The sequence below is a fragment of the Stegodyphus dumicola genome, chromosome 12 (genome assembly GCF_044657685.1).
Source record: "Stegodyphus dumicola isolate Sdum_Otavi_A_Nest chromosome 12, ASM4465768v1".
In the NCBI taxonomy this organism is placed as follows: Eukaryota; Metazoa; Arthropoda; class Arachnida; order Araneae; family Eresidae; genus Stegodyphus; species Stegodyphus dumicola.
The window spans coordinates 8,488,573-8,510,567 of record NC_140779.1 but is presented as its reverse complement, the minus strand read 5'-3'; the positions used below and the strand labels follow the sequence as shown (position 1 = coordinate 8,510,567).

The following is a 21,995-nucleotide window of genomic DNA, read 5'->3' as shown; positions in this document are numbered from 1 at the left end:
TTATAGATTTTAGTTTTTCTTTGTCATTTTTGTTTCAAATTTTCAACAAAAAATTTCAAAAGTGCACATTAGTAATAAAGTAATTCCTTAGACCTAGAAGCAGTAGCGCATTAGCTGTTTGAAATAAACAATTTCAAGTTGATTCAATAGCACATTTTAGTATAAGACCATACTATGCACCTTGTGTAAAAATACATTAAAGGATAATAATTCAGTGGCTTGTCTTGCCATGTTCCACTTCATATGCCGATGGCAAACCATTGCCGATTTTGGGGAACAAAGAAAATACACAACTGTCAGATCAATAACACTTTTCCCCTTACTCTTATTTTGCTTTCAGAGGGCTTAGTTTTGTCCTATATTTAAATTGAGAAAAGTGAAATATACTGTTCTTTACTTACCTATATTTTTAGATGATTTTTACCTATATTTTATTCAGAATCAAAATTTTTGGGGGTTATTATTTTTATTTTTTTCCACCTTCAAAAATTAAATCACTTGATATTCTTTCTTTCTTTCTTCTTCACTTTTTTTTTTTTTTTTTTTCCACAACATTAAAATCAAGAATAGAGTATAACACTTGATGCACATATGCCTAAAAACAATGCAAGCTTCTTCAGTCACTGCTGCAAGTTCTCTTTTTTTTTCTTGCAGCTCTAAATGGCATTCAGCACTTTATTCTAATGTTACACGTATGTGATGAGTTAGATATTTTAATTAACAGCTTTAAGAATGAACTACACCCTGCCATCAATAATTAAATGGAAGAACTTTCAGAGAAAAGATCTAAAAACACTATTATTCATGATCTAATGAAACATAGAAATGTTGCATGGGAACTATTGTTGTGAATATATTGTCCCGCCAACAAAACAGCTGTCAATACATTGCACCACAAAGTCAAAAAAACTAAAGTACAACATAGTTAGTGTTAGATATTTAGAACTGTTGTTTTAGGATAATTCTATCTATGAATCTAAATAAAAGTTATGTTACCAAACTATTTTTTCTATTAGTGCCCCTGACAAGGTCATCTAAATCAAAACTGAGAAAGATGAATCACTAGCTGATCACTGTACATCTCAATTTTGTGCTAATGATATGCCTCAAGCTCTTAGGAAACAATACTTCAAAATAAACACACACGGACAAACTTATTGTGGTCAAATCATCTCAATAAAAAGAGGAAAGAGGACTAAATGGCTCAATATTTAAGTAGAACACTCAAGCCCCAGAAAACCAACTCAGACTGTGTTCTGCCGCCCTTTGCTTTCAGTGCGCCTCTGGGCCTAATCAAGACCCATTGACTCGCGCAGATGTTAAAAGATTCCTTGGTTCGTGTTTCAAGACAGGTCGGGTGGATGACCAATCTACTCGCCGCTAGCACTCCCACAGGCATGACATAGCTCACCAACGTCGCAACAGCACTGGCCCACACAGTCAGAGAGTGCGGCCGCACCATCAATAAACGCTTCCTGCTAAAGGGAGGAGGCAGACAATTATCGGCTTCATTAGGGCCACTAAAACCTCTGTCGGGCTATGAGAGCAGATGAACAGACTAACAACCGACGCTCCGCTACTTGCCAACGCATGTCCTTTAGTCTGTCGAGTCTTCCCAACTGGCTACGGCGTCCTCAAAGCGGGAGAAAATGCGTCAAGAACCGTGACCTGCACAACCGACCCGACCCAGTTCTGGGATCTGTTTTGGTCAAAGTTTCCAAGATTACATCAAACGCATCGTCAATTCTTATGTTATATACGTTTTTGTGTTACAGGTCGCTTTTCAAAAATCATGCTTTACTATTCATCTCCCCCCAAACCTCCTGATGATTATAAAAATGTCAACAGGAGACCATGGTTATAAGTGGTCAAAGCATCCGATTTCTGTATTTACACACATTTTCCAATTTATTTTCCCTCTGCAACGTCCCTATATCTTATTAATCCTATCTTTTCTAGTCAGACTATAAGGTCTTCAAAGCATTAGGGCAATGATGTTACCAATATTTCTAAGTTTGAGATAAACCATGATATGTCTTGCCCATTAACGAGAAAGCAAATTTCTGAACAGAACAGAAATAAAATAAATAAAAAAATCTGAAAGCCTTCAGATTTTACATTGTGCCCAAAGGGACATTTTTTCTTAACATTTTGTGTGTAACCTTTACATATTAAATATCATGTTCTGCACACATAAACCATAAAATTCAGTTCAACAGCAATGCCTCAAAATAATTTTAAAATGAGTATATCTTTAGAATTTCTGATACGGAGTTCTCGCACGCTGGAGATAAAAAAGGCTTTTCTTCCCATAAAATGTTGCCATAGCTCGCTTTGAAATTGTGGAGCTTGTTAATCAAAAATGCATTAACATTTTACAAAATATAAAAAAAAAAAACAAATTTCAAATTTGGGCTTCCAAATACCCATATTCGGGTGGAAACATACGTCATTCAAAATTGGATGGCTCTAGGTACCGTTGTTGTATCACAATGCACGAAACATATATACACTTAAGCAGATTTTTCATTATATAATTTCTTTAAATATAATATAGGGCTCCAATATTTGGTGAAAACAATTTGAAACATGAGCCGACATTTATAGTGAATAGACGCAAAATGCCAAAACGAAATTAATAGCCCTTCTGGACTAAAAAATAAACAAATATCACCAGGTTTTATAGCAAAAGTATAGTTTCATGAAGTGTTGAAAAATAAAAACGAAATTCAAGCTAGTTTTTCTACACCACCACAAGCTACAAAAGTTTCTGCAATATCATAAATATAAAATGTTAATGAAAGTGGAAAAAGCCTTAATTTTCCTTGACATTATGCTTCTGCAATATCATAAATATAAAATGTTAATGAAAGTGGAAAAAGCCTTAATTTTCCTTGACATTATGCTATCATCACATAACTATAAATGTTTGTGAATAAGCACACTATTTTAATATTTTTATTTTCAGAAGAGAAATTTCCTTATTTATAGGATGTAAAAGTATCTATATACAATTTCCATTGCAAAATTTACAGCCATACTTTTTTGTTTGTTTATTCATGGAAAAAGAACGATCTTTATTTCTACAAACCCTTGAAATATTTCATTACATTAGCAGTATAAAAAAATGTATGCCTTAATTTCTGACTATTGTGAATTATCTTAAATTTTCAGACTCACTACTCCCTTACTCAGTACACCTGAGTGACAGGCAAAACATACTCTAATATATAGTAAATTTTGAAGTACTTTATTAAAAATACAATACATGGAGTTCAGCAACATATTATATTCTGTTATTATTTATTAATATTCATAATGTCTTACTGTGACAAATTCATCAACTAAGTTTCAATGAATTTATACGTTATATGAATATCCTGTTTTACATAGATAATCACTACAATCAAAAGTCATTAATTCGGACCTCAAAGCTACAAACTTTCTGCGCATGCGTCGCCTTTATGGCTGCGAATATGCGTGTGCGCATAATATGTTTACGCATGCGCGTTTAATGTATAACGGACGGTATAAGCTAAGCTAAAATTATCTAATTCAGTTAATGTTGCACACTGCGTTGTTCCTTAATCTTCAAATTGGATCCGGCTTATTATTTTTTGCAGACTGTTAGAGCAATTTTATAAAAGTAAGCTTGAACTTTCGATTATGTCAAATGGAATTTCCGATATATATTTACTATTAATATGTAAAGGATCTACAAAACGAAAGTATGTTTCGAAGTCAATTAAACAAAAAGTGGAATTGCTGCAAAAAATGGATATCCTTCATTTTTCTAACCATTCCGAAATCTGTTTATCAATTTCACGCTGCTCTGGGGGAAACGCCGCGGCACACAATGAATTGGAAGTTGATCTGTCAGCACTATCCTTATCTTCAGGGCAGATGTTTTTATTTTATTTGGCTTATAATTCCTTACTAAATGTAGTATTTCATCTCGATGTACTCCGTCTTTGATGTGATTTAAATCAAGTTCCTCATCATTATAATTTGCTTCCGCTAGTGAAGAAAGTGACACAGAGGTTATTGAAAACTAAAAAATTTCGATTGACAAATTAGTCGGTATTCTCGACACAGCAATTATAGGACTCGAACAGCGGAACTTTGTAACTGAACAAGAAATTATGTCTGTTTATAGAATTAAAAAGAAAGTATTATCACATATAACAAAGCAACTTACATTGAAAGAAATGTTTAATAAAGTAAACAAATAAATATTAAGCTTTTTTTTTGGTAAATTTTGATACTTTTTAGATCATAATTGTTCTTTATTACATAAATTACGGTTTCATATTTTTAATTTTATAATTTCTGCATGCCATCTTACTAGATTTAAACTGATGATCTATAATCCGGAAAAATCGATAATCTAGAATCGCCGAAGTCCCGACGAGTCTGGATTAACGACTTTTGACTGTATTACCTGCAGTTTCATGTATTTGCGGTATCTCCTGGAATTAATTCCAGCAGATATAGGGGTACTGTAATTATCCTAATCACATAAAAAGTTCTGTATGAATTTTATAATCAATATATTTAGACACAATTTTATATCACATGAAACAGCAGCTTGTAGAATTGGCTGTCTGTCAGATTTATAAAGGGAATTACTGGCATGGCAATCTGCTTTCTTTGTATTTAATTAAACACACTTACAAATCAACTGAAGAAAAAATTCATCCGTCTTATACACTGTGACTTCAAACGTCCTTACGTGTCCTTTATTTTCTTTTTACCACTGGTCATAATGTCCAGTTACAAAAGTGTTTTAAATGACATGCATGTTCATGATTTGACACTTTTAAATTTAAAAAAAAAAAAAAAAAAAAAAAAAAAAAAAAAAAAGTATTGTAAAAATAACAGACTATATATATAGCCTCTGGTCCCTATAGTCAAATTTAATGAAAATCTATAAATTACATTAAATGAAATATACAGTATATTTAATGAATTTATCATTTAGTTAAAGTTAGCATAACTGATGGGAAAAATTGTATCCTAGAAGAAAAGTTTTAAATATTACTGCAGTATCAGTAATAATTTAAATCTGTTTCATAGTATGAATAAATTATTACAAGTAACGGTTTTCATTACAATTGTGATTGCATTACATATGTAATAGCTACAAACTAAGCTGAATATGTTACATTAATATCCCATCCAACTACAGAATTCTAGCTAATAATAATAATAAAAGACAATAAGTATATGAGTGTGTGTGTACACACGCATACAGATCAATTTAATAGTAAAGAAATAATTCTAAAATGGAATGAATTTTAAAATCAAGTGCTACAAGGATTGAAAATTTAACAAAATTTTTTAATAATTAGAAAACAAGAAGCTGAATATGTTACATTAATATCCTATCCAACCACAGAATTCTAGCTAATAATAATAATAACAATAAAAGACAATATGTATATGTGTGTCTGTATATAATATTGTATGATATTAAATTCATTTAGTGTGAAAACAAGTTACTACTACTTGCGCAATTGCTGCAAAGTAAGTTAATAATAATTTATTTACTAAATAATATTGATGAATTGATTATATTATCCTTTAAGTTTAATTATAGTAGGATTATCTTAAAAGAGTGAATCCATACTAGTAAGTTATATTATGAAAGATGTTTTGAAGTAACTTGAAAGTTAATTGTTAAAAATGTTTTAATGGGAACTGGAATTAAATCATGAATAACAAAATTTCAATTGTAAAAGGAATAAATTAAAGGTAAGAATTAAATTAAATAATATGCATGTAATCATTATCATTGATCGGAAATTAGTTGTATATATATATATGTACAGACTTAACTTCTTACTATTAAATTGATATATATGCATGTGTGTGTGCATATATATCACACACGCATACACATCAATTTAATAGAAAAGAAAAAAATTATAAAATGGAACGAATTTTAAAATCAAGTGCTACAGCGATTGAAAATTTAACAAAATTTTTTAATAATTAGAAAACAAGATTATTACTATCCTGAAAAATTTTAAGAAACCATTAATTTGAAATTTAAAGATAAAGAAAACAATGAAAGACTATTATTTTTTTAATTATTAAAAAATTAATCTTTTGTTGCAACCAGCAGTTTATCAATGTCAGTGCAAATTGTGGTAACTTTAAATAGAAAAATTCAGAATATGAATCTGTACATTCACACAGACCAAAGAGCATGAAAAATTCTTCATATTACTAATGGTACAATCAATTTTAAGACATTTATTGACTAATTACAGATTAGGCAATAAATTTTCAGCTTAATGTAGTCTTTAATGCATCCTTATCTTGAACAGCTTGCTTTATTTCTCGCATCAGATACGGAATTTTTTCCCGATCAGGTAGATCCCTCCAATGTGAATAATGTATCTAAATTAAAAAAATAAGTAAATAAATAATTTAACAACACATTTCAAACACAGGTAAAAAAATATGATTCTCACTATGAAATTTAACTGCAGGTAAATCTACAAGTTCAATAATCAAATTAAATTGCATCAAACATCAGTAGATTACAAGGTACATTTCTCAAACTGTAATGTTACAAAATTAAATAATCAATTTTCTAAATAATAAATATTATAGTAACCATTTAATATGATTTGTTTCAATCTACTTTTGGATTTTTCAAGAAACACTGAGAGAAAATACAGATGAATTCCATGTAAAAGACAACATAATTCTTGAGAAGCAGATAAATATTGAATAAAAAATTTAAAATTACCAAAACTTAGCCTCAATTTGATGCTCATTTCACATTAAAGCTTCAAACTATTTTAAGAGAATTCATCTTTTTCTTGAAATACATTTGGTTATGTGATGGTTTTCTAGCTCTGCACACTCAATGCTTTTTCATAATGATAGTGATAGTAGATTTCTGGCACAAAACCTTAAATGTTATATGTGCCAAAGTGGAACCCTGAGATACAAGTTTAATTTGTTCCAGCATTGAGCTCGTTGGCAAATTTCATGTATCTAGAAACAAATTTCCCTATTGAAGATAATGGGAATCCAGTTAATCCACTTCGCATCCTCAAAAATATCAACATAAAAATCAATTTTCCTAATAATATAACTATAGTTTACCTTTATGAAGAGTCCTGACTAGTGATATGGATGTGAGGAGGAAGATAAAGGCTACTGTGGGGACAGCTTGCCTTACATGCCATCTCATCTTCAGTCAATGTACCTGGTATTTTTCAGAGAAGGTACAAATACAGTGAAAGAGCCTTAGAAAAAATGCTATCTTCCAACATCGAATCGCCTTTTAACTGCTTCTCGTTAATCCACACCAACAACAGCTTCTCAACATCTACTAGGGGCTTTGGATGGTGCTTGGAAGTAACGGTAACTTCTTTGGCTGCATCAAGTTTCTTAATTTATTTTTCTTCTTCGGAATAGCACAAATCATTGATGTCGAACAGGCATAAGTCTTTGCCAATTCAGTCTCTTTTACATCATGCTTATGTTTATCTATTTCTTTTTTAGTTTCAACTTCAATGGCTTCCTTCTTTTTCTTTGCAGCAATATTAGAGGCAACAATTTTCTTAGAATGCATGGTGAAATAATTACTTCACACTAAATGCACATAGTTATTAACTCACAAGCACACAAACACGTAGATAAAAGAACACCAAGTGATCTAATGGGAGGATTCACTGAGTCAAGCCGGATCAGGAAACGCACCACGCATACCAACAGTCTGGCTTGTTACTCGAATGTTCGTATTTAGAGACTCATACTTTCCTCGTATTTGAATTTCTCGTATATAGAGGTGATCATGTCTTGAGGTTCCACTGTACAGAAGTTTTATACTTCCACACACAAATAACTGACAAACACACATGTTAGATAAATACAAAGTTTAAAATAACAGCATACTTATAAACAGAAATGATAAAATGATTAAAGCTGAGATGAACAATAAGATTCAGGTAATGATATCAGATGTAAACAGGAGTAAAATTATATGAGGTATATTAAACATGAGATATATTAAAGTACCAGTATGCAACACCAAAACAAAATCAAATTAAATCATGAAGGCTCTTTCAGGTAGTGAAATAAATTTGTATTGGCCTCTTTCCTGTTTATATGGTCAAGAGACAAATCACAGTCATTAAAATACTTCAGTAAAATAAATACTGTTAAAATACAGACATTCTATTAGAACAGTATAAAAATCTGCACAAACAGGTTCACCCTCGACTTTAACAGGTAATTGTGTGTAACTCGAGAATGAACAATTCTAAGGATGGGTTAAAATTCCTCCTTCCAGTTTCCAGTGGCCTCCCAATGCTCTACTTGGGATATTCCCACTTCTCAACTTATTAGTAAGTTGATTACTCCAGATAAGCTGCCATTTACTGAGGATTCTCTGCTTGATGGCTTTCCTAATATCTCTGTAGGAGACAAGCCTGCATGACCATTCCTCAGCAGAGTTTACAGTGATATTTGTCAGCTCCTTTCCCTGTATGCCCACATGTCCAGAGACCCAGCGGTAGAGAACCTGATATCCTCGACTTCTCAACTTTAGATTTATACTTTTAATTTCAACAATTAGTGGATTCTGAGCATCTGAAATTGCTTCTAGTACATTAAATGAGTCAGTATAAATAATAAACATTTTCTGGCACAGTCTGGATATAAATGATAGTGTGTAGTACAAAGTAGTTAATTCTGAAGTAAGCACAGAGCACACCTCGCATAAATGTTTACGCTCCGCATGGTTTCCAATCACTAAGGCTATTCCAACACGATTTTTTGCTTTCAACCCATCTGTATAAATAGAAACATAACTACTGTACTCTTCTCTGTTCTCCAGGAAAATATGATTATATATGATCTCGTTAGTGTTGTATATTTTTCAAGATGCTGGAAGACATACAGAAGCCAAATCTGAGCATCTGCCCAAGGAGAGATTTTAAAATATTTTACTGGCTAGATATCCGCATCATCCATGCAATAGTTTCCTATCACTGAGAGAAGCCTTAAAAAGACGTAAGGCACACAGGATGGACATGCTCCAAATAAGTGGTCACACGTGTCATCAAGCGAAAGAATCTGACAAGGATGGTGGGCTTACAATATTTTGTTGAAATAACATTGGAAAGACAAATGCTCATGACATAAAAATCAATGCATTTTCATAATAATTTTCTATACATATAATACTTGCTTATATACAGCTTATATAAGTTATTTCCTTGAGTTAGTTTTACATATGATACTACAACTTATTTTTTAAACATTCAGAATTTCCAAACTCAGCAAAATGATTGCTGAACACTGTCAGTTTGACCTAATCTCCTAATATAATTAATCCTGGTAAATGAGCAATCCCCCCTCAAAGTAATATTAAAATTAGCCATTTTCTGTAGGTCAGTCCTATTAATCTTCCACTGAGGCATTCTCTTCAGGCTCAGTGAATTCACTTTTGCTGGTATGGAAGACATCTGCGAATTTACTGGAAGCATAGCTTTGATCATAATGGGAAAAGGTTGATGCTACAATTGAAAGAAAAAACAGCGATGATTACTTCTTTCAAGAAGATAGTTGTATGACTCACCATTATACAGACCATTATCATCAGTATCTTAGTCAAAAATACCTCAGCTGCAAAGACAGAAAGAATTTTATGTCCATCTTGGCATATGCCATTATGATGGATACGATGAGCGCAGGAGACACATTAAATGAAATGGCCAATCTGGGCTTCAGATTTAAACCATGATTTTTTTCGGGGGGGGGGGGTTGGCCCGAAACAAAGGCCCAAGAAACATATTACTTAAACATCAGTATATCCTTTATTGAAACAGTAATGCATTCCCATTGTAGCCAATGTATGTGTATATAACGTGTAATTCAAGCAATTGTGCGAATGGCCCACCGGCCCAAGTATACTATGACATCACTTAAGCAATAGTTAATATTTTATTTAAGTATTAGTGTTACCATGATGCACCACTGTTGTAAAGTATAGCATTGTTCATCTGCATTCAACCAATGTAATATTACTTTCCCTTTAGTTTTGCTTAGTGGCAACAGCTGAAAAATGTTATTATTTTGGAAGAATAAACTTGTTTGGTTGTGTTTAAAATTCTTATAGAGATTATTTAGGTAGAAATGAGTTGATGAATGGACAAAATGGTGTACATTTATTGTCATATCTAACAACTGTGTATATATATAACATGCATAATTCCAGCATCAGTGTAATAACTGTGTGCATGCACTGCATAAGTGAATACAAAACATAACTATATTTAAGCAATAGTGTAATACTATTGTAACAATTACATATAATGTATACTTCAAGCATCCACGTAATCCTATTGTAACCATTGTGTGTACACAGTGCATAAGTAAACAAAACGCATGAACTGCACATTCTAGTTTGCTTATTGAATGCTTCAATTGAATGCCAATTCACAAATTACCTACTTACGCTACCAGTCCAAAAAGGTCAGTACAGTCAAAAGTCGTTAATTCGGACACCCATAATTCGGAATGATCTATAATCCGGACATCAAAACTAAAAACTTTCTGCGCATGCGCCACGTTGACACATGTGCAGAGGCGTTCACGCGTGCGCGTAAGACCTTTTACGACTGCGCATATGAGTGTGCGCAAGTGCAGAATATGTTTTCGCGTGCGCATTTTATGTATAATGGATGTATAAGCTAAAATTATCTAATTATCTATTTCAGTTAATGTTGATGATTGCGCTGTTCCTTAATTTTCGAATTGCATCTGGCTTATTATTTTTTGCAGACTGTAAGAGCAATTTTATAAAAGTAAGCTTAAACTTTCGATTATATCAAATAGAATTTCCGATATATATTTGTTAATATGTAAAGGATCTAAAGCAAAAGTATGTTTTGAAATCCGAAATCTGTTTATCAATTTCACACTGCTCGGCGGCGGGCGCCTAATGAATTGGAAGTTGATTTGTCAGCACTATCCTTATCTTCAGCGCAGATGTTTTTATTTTATTTGGCTTATAATTCCTTACCAAATGTAGTATTTCATCTCGATATGCTCCGTCTTTGATATGATTTAAAACAAGTTCCTCCTCATTATAATTCGCTTCCGATAGCGAAGAAAAGTGACAGAGGTTATTGAAAACAAAAAAATTTCGATTGAGAAATTAGTCGGTGTTCTTGACACAGCAATTAGAGGACTTGAACGGCGGAACTTTGTAACTGAACAAGAAATTATGTCTGTTTAATAGAATTAAAGAGAAAGTATTATCACATGAAACGAAGCAAAACTTATAAACAACTTACATTGAAAGAAATGTTTAATAAAGTAAACAAATAAATATTAAGCTTTTTCATTTTGCAAATTTTGATACCCTTTAGATCATAATTGTTCTCTATTTCATAAATTACGGTTTCATATTTTTTATTTTAGAATTTCTGCATGCCATCTTACGAGATTTAAACTGATGATCTATAATCCGGAAAAATCGATATTCCGGAATCGCCGAAGTCCCGATGAGTCCGGATTAACGACTTTTGACTGTATTAAGCATTAGTGTCATCATATGGAAGCTACTGTGTGTAAATAAAATGAATTATGTTTTAATGTAATCCCACTGTAACCACTGAATTCATACCATCTGTATGCGCATAAAGTGTATGAATTGTTGTTCAGGTAATCTATTTTCAAAATCATAAAATATCCAATCGCAGCAAATAATAATGTAACCATAGGCTGCACATGCTCAATCTAATCATGTTAGCAATGGTGTAATTTCAATTATGTAACAGCCGTGTAACTACTGAATATAAATCAATTGGTGGCACCATTGCGATGTCAGCCGCACCTTAGCACCAGAAAGACACTGTGGCCCCAGGAAGGCATTGTTAATCTTGATAGCTAGTGTAAGGGGTCTATACCTACTTACTCAGGCTAAATAATAGGTGGCCTCTGCACTTATATTTAACACCTGCAATCAACAAATATGTTGGATAGTGGTCTTTCATCTGTCACACAAACTTGGCTTGGTGGCTTATAACTTCTTTTTCTTCAGACCATTAAAAACAATTAATAGGCACAATGATTTACCGACACATACAAAATGAAAATGTGCATTGGTTTATGCATTTCTGTAAAGAAATACGTAAACCAATGCACATTTACATTTTTCAAAAAGGATTTAAGAGCTAAGTACCGAGATGGCACAAATGCATGGGGTGTATTGGTTTTCAATTTTTTTTTTAACCCCAAGCAGTCCATTCATTACTGTTACAACATTATTCCCTCTTTTCCAAAACTTTAACATATTTTCCAGAATTAACATATTGTAACCTGCAACCTAAACTGACTATAATCATTATTTGACTTATTACAATTAATTCTAGATAATACACTTAATTATGTTTCAGGGGGGTTAAATGAGTTAACATACCAGATGTTTATTTACAAAGATAACTAAAATGAGCTCTTAGAAATTTACTACCTCACCCACAAAATATTTCGCAAACAATTTTATACTAATGATAAAATGGAAATTTAAAAATGGTCCCTGTTTTGTAGTATGAAAAAAAAATTAATTAAAATTTTTAATTACATATACTATGAATGATGTATAAAAGTGTATTACTATATAACTAGACTTACTATAACAGGAGAATAGTCTCTCTTTGCTAAGCTTCTAATTTTTATATCCATCCATCCTCGTAGTACTTCAGGATCCTTACAATATTGCTCATCATATGTGACCATGACAGCAACACTAAAACATATAAATCAATTTTTTTTACAAGTATTCTAGGAAAAAAATGTATAAACACAATTAAATCTATTCTATATACTTTTTAAATTTTAAATTTATATTATTTATGTATTAAATTCCTCACTGCACACACACACACACACACAAAAAGTCAAAGATGAATGCATCCATATACTAAGCCATTCCACATATTCCAAGAATACAGTCTTCAATATATTCTGGATTTGTCACATTTTGTTTCAGAAGTTTGATGGCATAGCTACAAACGAGTGTATCAGAGAAATGTAAATCTGGATAACATTTTGGAGTAATGCAGTTACCAAAATACATTAGCATAATTCAGTTATCAAGTACAGATCATTCACTAGCATGGGTTTTGGGATCTGCTTATGAAAACCTGCATCAAAACTGCATTTAATAGCTACATATTTATAATATACACTAATTTTAGACTCTGTTTTCATAAACTGTTTTTAATCTTCAGCTAATTTTAATAATTTGTTAAATTTAGTATCTGTTTTCATAAACTTTCATTCATTAAGATGATATTCACATCATTAAAGTTAAGTAAAAAAGTAAAATATTTTAAATTATAAACTAATATATACCAAACATCTCATGACCGAACAAATGTGGTTATGCCAATCAGGGGGTTAATGCTATTTTAAGGCAGTGGTCAAACTGAAACTGATGAGTTAGCAAATTCTTTCTGGGAGTTGTAAAAAATTTCTTGACGTACAATCTTTAACAAATGAAGGAAAACTTTGTGAAGAACATTTTGAAAGTTCTCACTTTAGAGATAAAGCATTATTCAGTTGCATTACCATTCAAACATAACAATGATGTTTTAGGTGATTTCCATGAAAGACATACAGAAGATTTCAATATTTAGAGAAGGACTCTCATCCATACCAGAAATTTACAACCAATATATTCAGTTTATGAAAGAATATTTTTCACTGGGACATGTAAAATTTGTATCAAACACAGATTATGAATTACAGAATAAATACTATTAAATCCCACATCACTTCATATTGAAGGAATCTGTCAGTTTTGGTGTTAAGAACCAAAATTGACAGTCATCTTTGATGAGTGTGCTAAAACAACTACAGATGTGTTGCAACTCAACTCTTGCTGAGATCCGATGGCTGAGTGACGTCATCTCGAACTATGAACTCTCATTTAGAGATCGCACGAGAACTCGGAACTGAGAAGTCGCACGCTACGTCGTGCCACATTTAAACACTTTTCATTATGTAAATATTCGGTAACCTGTTTGCGTCTTCATTAAATATGTTTGTGTAAAGAAAGTATTTATTATTTATGGATTATTCCCTTCAAGATTTTGCAGATAGAGATGCACAGAAGAAATCAATTTCAACCAGTGGCCCTGGCAGAACCCATTGGGACAAGGTAAGCAGTTTTGTTTTACCTAGATTAATTAGTTAGAAGTAAAGATAACAATAAATAAATAAAAATAAGGTGTTTCTTTAAATGATACATTAACCCTCTAATCGGCAAGGCCATATATATATATGGAATAGAATATTTTTTGCAATATCTGTAAGAAGGTTATATATACGTGCATATTAAAATATGCCAAAAAAATTAAGGCAATATATCAAAAGAAAACAAATCCAGGTATGAAATACCAGGAGAGTTTTTAGATTAAAATAATAAAAAAAAAAAAAAAAAAAAAATTCTTCTCATAGTAGTTTTGGGAAATCTGTGCTTTCTTAGCGAAAACCCTGGCCGCTCAGAGGGTTTATGATAGGCCACAAACACAAGATGATTTTATTATTAAGATTTAGACTTCATAACATTACAATAACCGCTGATATTTAAATTATGTAGAGACAAATAAAAGTTCACAAAAAAGAAACAAGATTTTCAGAAAATAACACATTGTTCAATAAGTCTCAGGATTAACAAAGAAAACAACATACATTTCACAAAATTCACATTTATTCATCAACATGATCATCATCAAGAGCTATGCAATCATTGCAAAGCTTTTCTAACTTTTCGATACCATGCCTGTAAAACGATTTGTCCTTGTCCGTAAAATAAGCTTCAGTGGCAGCGATGACTTCCTTATTCGAGCCAAATCTTTTCTCCCGGAGCATCTATTTCAGATCAGCAAACAGCCAGTAGTTGCTGGGAGCTAGATCTGGGGAGTATGGTGGGTGGGAATGCAGAGTGAAGCCCAACTTGTTCAATGTAACCAGTGTATGCATTGACTTGTGGCACGGGGCACTGTCTTGATGGAAGATAATTTTTCTTCTTCATGTGCAATCTTTTTTTTTTTTTTTTTTTCGATTTTGTCCTTTAGACACACCAATAACTCACTGTAATATGTGCTATTGATAGATGTCCCTTTTCAAGGTAGTCAATGTAAATTACACCTTGCGTATTCCAAAACACTGATGCCATGATTTTGCCAGCTGACCGTTGGGTTTTTGGATGCTTCGGACGGCTTTCACCGGTTGCACGCCACTCAGCTGACTGTTGCTTCCACTCCAGAGTGAAATAATGGATCCACGTTTTGGCCATTGTCACATGCCGACGCAAGAAATCCTGTTTATTGTGAGTAAACAGCGACAAACAACTCTGTGAATCTTCGACTTGTTGTTGCTTTTGTTCCATTGTGAGCACATGCGGCACCCATTTGGAAAATACTTTTTTCATGCCCAACTTTTCATGTAAAATTGTATATGCACTTCCAGTTGATATGTTTACCATCTCAGCAATCTTACGAACTTTCACTTTGCGGTCATTCATAGCGATTTTCAACAATTGTTTCGCATTTTTTGGAGTGACTGCTTCATTTGGCCTATCTGAGCATGCCATATCATTTGTATCCATGCGACCGTGCTTGAAATCAGCATACTAACTTCAAATGGTTGTTTTTGATGGAGCAGATCTGGATAACATTTTTCAAGCCATTGCTGAGCTTGGATGGTATTTTTGCCCAATTAAATAGCAATGTTTGATCAACACTCGAAATTCGTTTTTCTCCATTTTGTCCACAAATGCACAACCACTTTCACCACAGTAGCTTTGCTAGTTCCGGTCTGAATGCCATGCAAATCAGACACATGTCATTTGAAGGTTAGTTCTTTCGAACAACGAAGTTAAGTTGATATTACTACACCATCCGTCAGTTAGTCCTGGGACTTATTAAATGATGTGTTATTAAGGAGAGATAGCTCCAATCAACAAACACAAGTCTGTAATTTAAACACTGTCGGATATGGAATTGCAGCTGCTCCATATCTTGCAACCAACGTTTTGAGTCAGTTAGCGATTGATGAAGGACTGAACTTTCCGAAGGCAAAGAATGCAGTTTTAAGAGATTTTTACATTTATGATGTACTAACCAGTGTTAAGGATAATCCACCCGGAAGGTATAGCGTTGATAGATGAATTGCAGCAAAGGCTAAAAAGGGTGGCTTTGAGCTCCATAAATGGTCAACAAGTGAAACATCATTGTTAAAAAATGCTGGCTTAACAAACATTCGTCATGCAATAGAAGGTAAAACATTAAAAGTTCTGGGATTGGAATGGCATTCTGACAATGATGAATTCAAATGTAATTTCAGTGTAACAGATTATCAAGGTGTTTTAACAAAAAGGATTATTTTGTCATTTGCATCAAGGTTATTTGATCCACTGGAGTGGCTAGTTCCTTTTGTAATTCTCACTAAATCCTTCAGCATTTGTGGAAATTACATTTGTTATGAGACGATTCTATACCAGAACAGACTGATCAAAATTGGAGAGGTTTATGTACAGAAGTTAAACTTTTAAATTCTATAAATGTACCTAGAAAAATACAGTTATATGATTATTCTTGATGTGAACTTCGTGAATTTTGTGACATACCTAAAAGGCTATGCAGCAGTTATTTATGTCAAAACATATAACAACTTTGATATCTGCGTTAAATTTGTAACAGATAAAACTTATGTAGTACAACTGAAACCTATCACAGTTCCAATACTAGAATTATGAGCAGCAGTATTAGTGGTATACTTGATTTACGCTGTCAGAGCCACATTAGCTATACAATTTGATTTGGTGCACATTTGGGTGTTGTCATGGCTGAAGTCAGATTCTGAATGGTGGCAAGTATCCATACCTAAGAGAGTTTCTGAAATACAAACCATCTTACCAGCCCAGAATCGGAGTCGTGTTGACAGAAAAGTAAATTCTGCTGATTGTGCTTCCCATGGGTTATTTTCTGCAGAACTACTGTCTCATGAATTGTGGTGGAATGGACCTCCTTGGTTAAACTGCAATCAAGTTTCCTTGTCTACACATACTCCTATCAATTAAAAGGTATAACTACAAGCACATGAAACAGTATAATTTGTAGATTTTGAACCTCTACAGGAAATTACTGTTATATCATTTATATCCTCATTTTCGACGTTACAATGCATACTTGCCAACCTAGGACACACTCACAAATCATGAAATTTCTATCAAAGATGAAAAGATATTTTAAATGATAAAAATATACATTTTTTACTAATGAATTAACTGAAATAGTTACTAATTAATATCTGAAAGTTAAGTTACTAATTCTTAAATGGAAACAGTACAAAAATACTTATAAAAACACTTTTATGATTTGCATCTTTAAAATAATAATAAAAAAACTTAAATAAGTTTTTGTAGAAGTGTTATGAACAGTAGCAGATTTTGCTTTCATTAAAAAAGAAACTTCAGAATTTTGCTCGTAGCAATCACCATATAGGCCTGCTTTTGATAATTAAAGTTTTTCTAATGTGCCATTACTAATGTTAGTTCTAAATTTAGTCCTTGTTTTTGCAAAAATACTGAAAATCCTCTAACACTCTGCATTACTATGGTGAATTGTCAGAAAGGCCAACATTATTTAGACAGTTCACAATACTTTAAAATTCCATTAGCACCTTTCAGTTTTTCAATTAAACTCCACTGGGTGCCAATCCTAGATAGTTTTATAACATTATCCAAATTTTCTAATTGTAAACTTCAAAATTACGACTGCAATTTATCAGTTGCAACATCAAAACCATCTTTCATGACTAAATGAAGTAAAATGGGAAATATATTCAAAAAGTATCTTGTATCTATCGGGAGACATTTTTCTAAATAAAGCTGCAACATTATCTGATGCAGCGGCAGTTTCCGATTATCCGATTCCAGTAAAAAGGCAGAGAACAGGCATTCTGTATTTAAAACCCCTTTGGTCTTTTGTTTCCAAAAAAAAAAAAAAAAAAAAAAAAAAAAATCCAACAGAATTTAAATTGTCCTTGTGTTTTTGTGTAAGCACATGTCTGAGACATTGGCCCCTTAAACGTGCCATAATTTCTCACTGATGAAACAACCTTGGTTTTCTTTTAGATTTAATATAGAAAAAAACCAAGTGACACCCCAAATCACTTTTTTGGTGCAAATAACGAAGTATTAAGCCAAGATACATAAAAATCATGAAAATTTTGAATATAAGAAAAATCGGGAGAAATATGTCGCAAACGGGTTGGCGGAAGAACGATCAGAAATCAAGAGTCTCCTGCCTAAATCAGGGGAGTTGGCAACTCTGTGTATGCTTGAATATTAAGATTTGTATCAAATTCAAGGCTGTCACATCTAGAGAGAAATACTTCATCTTTATCTAGGAATGAAATTCGAGCTGCAAGACTCTGTTTGAATACTACAACGACTGAACTTCAGCAAAGAAATTCAGTGTTTGTAGATGGGAAAAGATTTACCTACAGAAATATATCTCCTTAACTTGTGTCCACTTTTAGATAATAACAGTTACGAGTAGGAGGAAGACTGAAAAACCTGCATCTATCAGAGAATGAAAAACATCCAATTTTATTACCTTCAAAAGACAATCTGATAAAAATCATAATTAGACACTTTCATAAGAAGTATCTGCATGCAGTAACAGAACTTCTTTTAGTCAGACAGCAATTTTGGATCACAGCTGCTAGATCTGTTATTCAAAAATTAGTAAAAACAAGAGTTTGCTGCAAACATAGAGCTCAACTGGAAAGTCAAATAATGGCTGACCTATCAGCACCTACAGTAACACAATTGTGACCATTTCTTTGATTTCATAGACAAAACTCATTTAAATGCTATGTGTGTTTATCTGTGTGCTTTGTAATCAAATCTTTGTATCTTGAAGCAATCAGTTAACAAAGGCATTTTTAAGAGCATTAAAACAATTTATTTCAAGAGGAACTGTGGTTTACAGCTACTGCGGTACTAACTTTAAAGGTGCAGAGAAAGAAATTAGAAAATACTTTTTGCAGTGAAAGCAGAATCAAGAAATTCATGACTTTTTGTCTCTAGAGCAAATAAAATGGATATTTAATCCACCTTCAACACCCCATTTTGGTGGAGTATGGGAATTAAATGTCAAAGCCAATGAAATTTTATCTAAAGAGAACTGTTGGTGATACTGTGCTGACATATCCTGAATTTCAAACTCTGATAGCGCAAGCTGAGGCTCATCTCAACTCTAGGCCATTGTATTCAATATCGCCTGACCCAAATGATTTAACTGCATTAACACTTGGTCATGTCCTAGTAGGAATGTCTTTAACTGCCATACCTGAGTAAGATCTAAGTTCCTTGAATCATCTTGACCGATGGCATGCAAGACAGTTCATTTTTCAACAAGCAAAGATGAAAGTGGCAAAAAAGTCAATGATTTGGTTCTCACAAAGAAGCCAACCTTCCACCACTTATATAGCAGTTAGGAAGAATTACTGTGAAATCCAGGCTCAGATCACACAGTCAAACTTGTTAATATTAAAACTGTTCATGGTATCATAAAACGACCTATCATGACATTGTGCCTCCTTCCTACACACACTAAAAACTGGAAACTGCATCATATCTAATATTTTTGCATTTCGTATTAGTTTTATTTTATGTTTTATTAATAGTATTTTCATTACAGAATAAGGAGTTGCAAAAATCACCAATTGTTGAAATCCACTAAGATTTAAACAGGGGCCATTCATGCAAGTATTGTGAGTAATGCATAAAATCTAAGATCACTTAATTTGTCTATTTGATGGCTGAATCACCAGTCCACTTCCACTGAATATTGAAGATAAATGAATCTATGATTTATTATTGCAGAAGTGCGTAAGTTTCTTTGTTTCTACTTTTTGCATGTGGCAACAAGACTAGTATTTGGTAAGAGTTTTTGTGTTTGTGACAGCCATGTAGAATGGCTCACTTAGTTTGTATTACTTATTTCATATTTAGAACTAGTGTAATTAAATAAAGCTAAGGGAAATACAGTCCCTGAGTCATGTGATTTAGTATTTAGGGAACAAGCCGCAGTGAAACATGCGAAGTTTGGTCCAAATATTTCATCATACACACACATATGCAATAAGAACTCCCTTTTAGAACTTGATCCATCTTAATATTTATTCTTCTTCATTTTTCTTAATATTTATTCTTCTTAATTCAACTTTCTTGGAATAACAAATATTGTTTACAAAATTAACCAAAATTAAAGTCACTAAAGAAATTATTCAGTAGTTCCTAAGAATTTCTGAAAGAAATGCTCCATGTTTCTGAAATGGAGATACACAGATAAAATATCAGAAGGTTGAAAATGACAACAGTGCTGCAATACATCATTAAACACTATGTTTTTCTTAGAATATATCTTATACAACACTTTTTTTTAATAAAAAAATTTTTTTTAATAACATAAAAATTTTATTTTGAATTCATTGATCAAATATTTGTACTTAAAGCAGAATACTTTTGAAAGCTTCAAATCAAGAACTTTTAGTACCTATTGGATTTACCAACAATAAATGATTGTCCCCTAAACTGATGATCAATCAGTTTGAATAGCAAATATGTTTCCTCTGTTCTTCGTATGCTTTATAAAAAGTCTCCTTGCAAGGGGAAGAGTAGACTTACTTCTATTGCAAAATATCCACACAGCTCTCAAAATAAAGTTATGTATCTCAACAACCGTTTAAAGGGATGGGAATCCATTTTTGTTCACAATATATGCAAAATAATAAAATTATTACAAATGGTACATGAAAAATATGACTACTAAAACATCAAATTAATGCACTCACATTCTAGCATCAAGTGGGAGATCAATATCTTCAACAAAAACTATATTCTGGTAATATTTTTCAGGTGCAGAAGAAAGTGATTTTTGTATAGAAACGGGATAATTTCCACTCCTCATGGCAACAATGTGATCTATTAAAAATAAAATATTATGTGAATGTGATCTATCAAAATAAAACATTATGTACAGAAATTATATTGTTCTAATATAAGCATTCAAAAGTTCTCTTTATATTTTTTTAATAATGTACAACTCCAATGATTTTTTTAAGGATTATGAACAGAACAGTCATATAACTTATAACAGCATTTTAGTTTGACATATAGAGTAAACATTTACTTTTTTATAATAATATATGATAAACTATTAAAAATTAATTTCTGGTATAAAAACTTTATTGAAAAAGACTGGAACCAAAAAAGATGAGTTTTTATTTAGTCACACCAATATAAACTGAAATGCTAAAACTTTAGTTAGTTATAACTTTAGTTTTAAGTTTCTGGCTGCTATTTCCAGCATGAAAATAGGTGAAGTCGAATGACAGGTGCAAGATATAATAATTATGAGCAGTCATACTTAAGATCATGTTTGATAAACATGTACTGCAAATGTGAACATATTTCTTATTACTGGACTTACTTTGATAAGCACTCTGTATCTAAGGTGTGAACTTTTGCAGGTGTTTACAGAAAAGAATCAAGATTTTAATAGTAATATGAAAAATAATAATTGGGGAAACAGCACATGTGAAAAGAGTGGACATTCTTTTCACATATGGAAATGATTCCTCAAGAAGATGATGATGGAAACAAATAGAAATTAGGGTGCCTCAAGAAGGATATAATCATTCAGAGAAGGGAAACATTACATTTGATGCTTGTGCCATTTAAATCATAAGCTCACAATACAATGCACAGTATTCGGAGGTTTTAATATATGGCAACTTTCATGAGTATGATCTCTGTCACTACGACATCAAAAAACACAGCTTGATCAAGGTCAAAGACATTCTTGAAACATGCACGACTAATACCGCATGGCAAGGCTAAATTACATTCTTCAATATATTTTTATGCAAAATTATAGATCTGT

General features: G+C 32.3%; 1 protein-coding gene across 2 annotated transcripts in view; it reads right to left on the bottom strand.

Annotated features, from left to right (window-relative positions):
• Positions 1–6,238: 6,238 nt before the first annotated feature.
• Positions 6,239–21,995, bottom strand: part of LOC118189231 (FAST kinase domain-containing protein 2, mitochondrial-like) — a 65,913-nt gene continuing 50,156 nt past the window's right edge. For both annotated transcript variants that reach the window (XM_085827455.1, XM_035359807.2), the window contains exons 7-9: positions 20,905–21,034; positions 12,664–12,778; positions 6,239–6,405 (exon numbers count right to left, since the gene is read on the bottom strand). In XM_085827455.1, the coding sequence (XP_085683581.1) occupies positions 6,292–6,405; positions 12,664–12,778; positions 20,905–21,034 (359 nt within the window). In that variant the 3' untranslated portion in view covers positions 6,239–6,291. The remainder of the gene's footprint in view (positions 6,406–12,663; positions 12,779–20,904; positions 21,035–21,995) is intronic.